Genomic DNA, 4,656 nt, shown 5'->3' with positions numbered 1-4,656 from the left:
AGAGCGAGAGAGAGAGAGAGGATGAGGTCACGAGGGCTTGGTCTCAAGTTCAAATGGGCAATGTGTTGGCCATGCCCGTGTTTCAGAAGCCAGGGGCCTGCCACCACCCTGCAGTCATGATTTTAAGGCCCGAGTGAGCTAACATCAGAGCGCACTGCAGCCCAGCCCTGCGTTTTCCCTGGGTGGCACTCACTATCTTTTGTTGCAGCAAATTGAGCTGCCTTGTAAATCGAGCTGAAAGTGTGTCTTCCAGCCAACGCTGTGCTTTCCTCTGTACACAATGGAGCAACTTCTAGAACTTCCCGGGCCCCTTTAGAAGAGCACACCCAGTTTCCTCGCAGCTCCTTGCAGCACCTGCGGAGACACGCTGCCCTGAAAGACAGAAGCTTGCTTGGGGGCCACTGGTAACCTCAGCCCTGAGCTAGGAAACAGAGGCAAGGCCACTGAGGGGCCTTTCAGGGCACCGTGTTCAGTGGGCAGCAGCAGGGCATTTGGAAAAGTCCTGACAGCAGTCGCAGGGAAGGGGGAGCCCCAGGAACACTGCCCACTTCTTTAGCTCAGGAAGGCGGGGCTGCCACATTGTGTAGGCTGGTTTTGATTTTGTTTGTTTGTTTTGCTTTGAATTTTGGTAGTCACCTGCCCATGCAGCATCTACTAGCAAGCCTGCCTTTCTGTTCTTCCCGGAGGGAAGGCTGCCCCGGCTCCCCCTTCCAGGCCTCCCTTGTAGTGGCACCTCAGCTCAGGTGCCCGGGATCTGGGTTTGGGTTCTGAGTTAGTCTTGCCTGCAACTCCCACTTCCTCCACCTCAGAAAAGCAGTTGGTGGTGGACTCAGCCTCCACGAAGCCTGGTTAGGAAGGTGGGTGCAATTGCCTTCAATGTCTGACCCCTCCCTGGCTCCCAGCTCCAGACATGGCTGGCTCAGGCACCGCAGCAGTGGCAGCCAGCGATAGAACTGAACATTCCCCGCAGAATCTAGCTCTTTCCCCCAAGGAACCATTCCCACTCCTTCTCCACTCCCCTCCTCCTGCTCCATGGGGGGTGGATGGATGGCCACCGGGCTGCTGAATTCACATTGGCCTGTGTGTGCGTGTGCCTGGGGTGTTCAAAACAGCGCCTGGCACGTCTCAGCACCGTGTGTGTTCAATGACACCTTTGGGAGACTCACTGGCGAGGGGGGAAGTAGCACTGAGACCCTTTTCCATCACACACACACACACACACACACACACACACACACACACACACACAGCATTTGAATCACACACACACACACCATTTGAATCCCTGGGAATGAGGGAGGGGGTTTGTGATGGGGTCTGGGCACCTTCCTGAACGATATTTCTCCTAAGTCAACCAATTGGGTGATGCCAACCCCAACCAAATTTGAATTGATGACTCAACTAAAGAATTAAAATTAGCAAGGCACGAAAATTCCAAATGAGGTGAGAACGCTGTGGAAATAGTTTCAGATTGTCTAGTACTGAGCCATTGAATATCCTCTCTGGTGACAGGGACAGAGCGAGGAACATTTGATGTGGGTGTGAACCTTTCTCCTAGACGGAGAGCTGGGTAAGGATTAAAATATATATATATTTTTTAAAGGAAAGTAATACATGATTCAGGAACCGCAAAGTCGCTTTAACCCCTTGTGGGCTGCAGCTTTATGGGCAGGGCACATGGGCGCCTCTTGGTTTTCCCGGCAGGCCCTTCCACCTCACATCGCTAAGCGTTGCAGGAAACCTGTCATTGTACTGAGGTGACTGGTGTGACCTGCAAAAAAAGAGGAGGAAAAGGGGTACGCATGGAGCCACGTTTTAACCAAAGCCTGGCTGTTACATCCACAGTAGGGGGAGGAGGATACAAACAATCATTGGAGGTGAGTTTTGTGCTCGTTGGCATCAGTGCCAAAACCTGCCACAAATTCAGCCCCTCCTTGGCAGGGGTGGGGGTGGGGGTGGGCGATGGTGCTTAGGGCACCCAGACACTGGCTGTCACCTTTCTGGAATGACATGAAAGAAGAGATATGCCAGGAAGCTCCCAGTGCCTCTTTTGTCTTTTCATGCTCCTGGGTTCTCCAGCTCCGAGAGATTCTAGGAAGGGGGACAAGGCCGTCTTGGAAGCCATAGGAATTTGTACAGAAAGATGATTGAGCAGGGCTTCGGTGGGCCGCAGTTTCCTGGCAAGTTAGAACAAGTTAACTGATGTGTCTTATCTCGATGCTTCTCAATTTTTAATTTTTTGGAGTAAAGATGTCACACAAAACATCCACACACCGCAGGCAAAGATCACTTTGTAGGGTCTTCAAGAGAATGCCAGCGCTAAGAGGCAAGCCTTGAGAATTGTTCAAAGAATTTTAACCAGGAAGTCTGGCTTTAGGTCACATGTCTGTTTAAACTCCGCCCCCGCCCCCCCAGCTGTTCCACAAGGACCATAAGGAGTGAGGGACCCTCATCAGGTGTGGGAAAGGGAGCTCTAACGTGGTGAAATGGGATTCCTGATGGTCACCCTCCTCTTTGATGAAGACATTGAAAGTGGTGGAGAATATGTTAGAGGATTAGTTGCTGGTAGACCCTGGCAAGCTGAAAAAAAAAAAAAGAATAAAAAGAGGCAAAAATATTTGTGGGTTCAAAGAACTTCGTCGTCTTCTCTAGACACTGCAGAAAACGTCAGTGTGGGCTCTGAGGACACCAAGCCCCCAGCTCCCCAACCAGGCCACAGTCTGGCTGCAGCAGGTGTCTGCCAATGAGTGGCTCTCAGTCCTGGAGCGCGCCTGGAATGGGACCTTTCCCTGTTACGTTTTCTTCAGTGTGATCGCCACCCCTCCAAATGCGCTGGCCGCCTTTGTGCAGCAAGGTCACTTTCCCTGTATAAAAGGCTTGGCCCTTCCAGGAGCAGGTCGGGTGCTGTGGCCTGCTCGGCGGGGAACTGGATTCCCGAGGTCCCCGAGACCGGGCTGTCGGCAGCCAACACCCCCCTCGCAGCCCGCACGCCCACTATGTCGGCATTCGGTGGGCTGGGGTGGAGGTACTGTGAGCCAGCTGCCATAGGCCAGCAGGGTCGGCCTGGAGGCGGCTATTGATCCGACTTGGAACGCGAGGCAGGGAGCGCAGCAAGACTTAAGGGGGAGCTGCGACACCAGACATGAACAGCTTTCAGCACTAATGACGCCCGTGCCAGACGGGCAGAGGGGAAAGGAGGAGAGAGGAGCAGCAGCTGGGATCGCGCTGCCTGTGCTCGGCCGCTCGGGGAGAGGAGGCGGAGGAGGAGGAGGAGGCGGCGGCGGAGGAGGAAGAGGCAGAGAAGGGCGCAAGGCCGCCTCCCTGGGCCGCCGCGAGGTGGAGCGCGCTGGCGTGTCCGGCCCTGTGCCCTGCGCCCGCGCATCTTCTTCCCGCCGTCGGGGCAGCGCGGGGCCAATGAGGAAGTGCTCCCGGGCCACCGGGCCCGCGCCGCTCCCTGCCCGCCACTTCCTGCCGGGGATGGGGCGGGGTGCGCCCTTCCCAGACCCTGCGCCCCTGAGCGCGCCTGCCGGACCGCCGCTGCCCGGGCACCCGAGCGTGTGCGCTGAGGGGACCCCTTTCTTGAGCGGACATGGGGGTGGCGAACCCCCTGTAACTCGCCACCGAGGTGCGCTCGCCTTGTTATCCATCCCCCAGAGGGGTGTGTGTGCGTCGGGATTGCAGCCCAGTGGATAGGCGGCCGCACAGGGCTGCGGGCTCCCCACGGGGTCGTGAGTTCAGCTCGGACCCCCGCTTGTGCTGTGTGACCTTGGGCAAGACGCTAACCTTTCCTGGGTTGCACACAGCCAAGGCTCTCCAAGAGCGGACGTGGGGGGGGCGGGGGGCGGCGGGGCCCCAAAGCTCCCGATCCTAGGCTAGTTGTGCCAGCCTGTGTTCGGCTTCTTAAGAACTTTATTTGAATGGTGCGCGGGCACTTTCCTTACTTCGGCCACTTCCTTGGGGTGGTTTTTCACAGCTGAGAGCTAGGCTTGGTTGGACTTCGGACCACGTGGAGGTTGGAAGGAGCATAGGGGGTAGCCAGCTGAAACCTAAGAGGGAGGTGTGAGTGCCTATCTGGATCCCCCACTCTCTCAGTCCTGTCTGAGGACCCCACTGCCCACTGTCTGCAGAGATGCTGGGGGGTAATAACGCTACTGCTGTTACTATTTTGGGGGGTGTGTGTAGGTGGGGCAGCGCCCTCCTGTCTTTGCTCAGGAAACCTGCAAGCTTCTGGTGCTGGGGCCCCACCCAAGGCCGGGGGTGGCGACAAACTCTGTGTACCCCTCGAGAGAAGGAAGGCCCCAAGGGAGGTGGCGCGCTCCGAAGAGGCAAGGCCGTAGGAAGGGGGCTGTCGCTGGCTTACCACGCAGCCCAGCCCCTAGCCAGGCCTCGACCCGCCCAGGCCGCCTCCGGCCCAGGCCGTGGGAGAAGATCGAGGCGTGTGGCGCTCCCAGCCGGCGAGGCCGCGGCCTGAAGCAGGGCAGGGCAGGTGTCCAGGAAACCACAGCCTGGCCTCGTCTACGGGCCACGCACGGGCCCTCACAACGCCGGCTCTGGCCCGCTGCAGATCGAACGGCTGGCCAGGAAGCCTGAGGAGCGCGCGGGAGGAGGCGGAGGCGCTCCTTCCAGGGTGCACTCATTGTCCAGGTCAGGGAGGCA

At 57.8% G+C, this 4,656-nt stretch overlaps 1 protein-coding gene across 1 annotated transcript in view; it reads left to right on the top strand.

Annotated features, from left to right (window-relative positions):
• The first annotated feature begins 3,414 nt into the window (after positions 1 to 3,414).
• Positions 3,415 to 4,656, top strand: part of BCL11B (BAF chromatin remodeling complex subunit BCL11B) — a 132,609-nt gene continuing 131,367 nt past the window's right edge. Inside the window, exon 1 of the mRNA XM_045288063.1 lies at positions 3,415 to 3,555. Within this exon, the coding sequence (XP_045143998.1) occupies positions 3,415 to 3,555 (141 nt within the window). The remainder of the gene's footprint in view (positions 3,556 to 4,656) is intronic.

The sequence above is a fragment of the Echinops telfairi genome, unplaced genomic scaffold (assembly GCF_000313985.2).
Source record: "Echinops telfairi isolate 266 unplaced genomic scaffold, ASM31398v2 ScPeMD7_18;HRSCAF=68, whole genome shotgun sequence".
Classification (NCBI taxonomy): domain Eukaryota; kingdom Metazoa; phylum Chordata; class Mammalia; order Afrosoricida; family Tenrecidae; genus Echinops; species Echinops telfairi.
The sequence above is the reverse complement of the archived record's forward strand: the minus strand, read 5'-3'. Positions and strand labels throughout refer to the sequence as shown.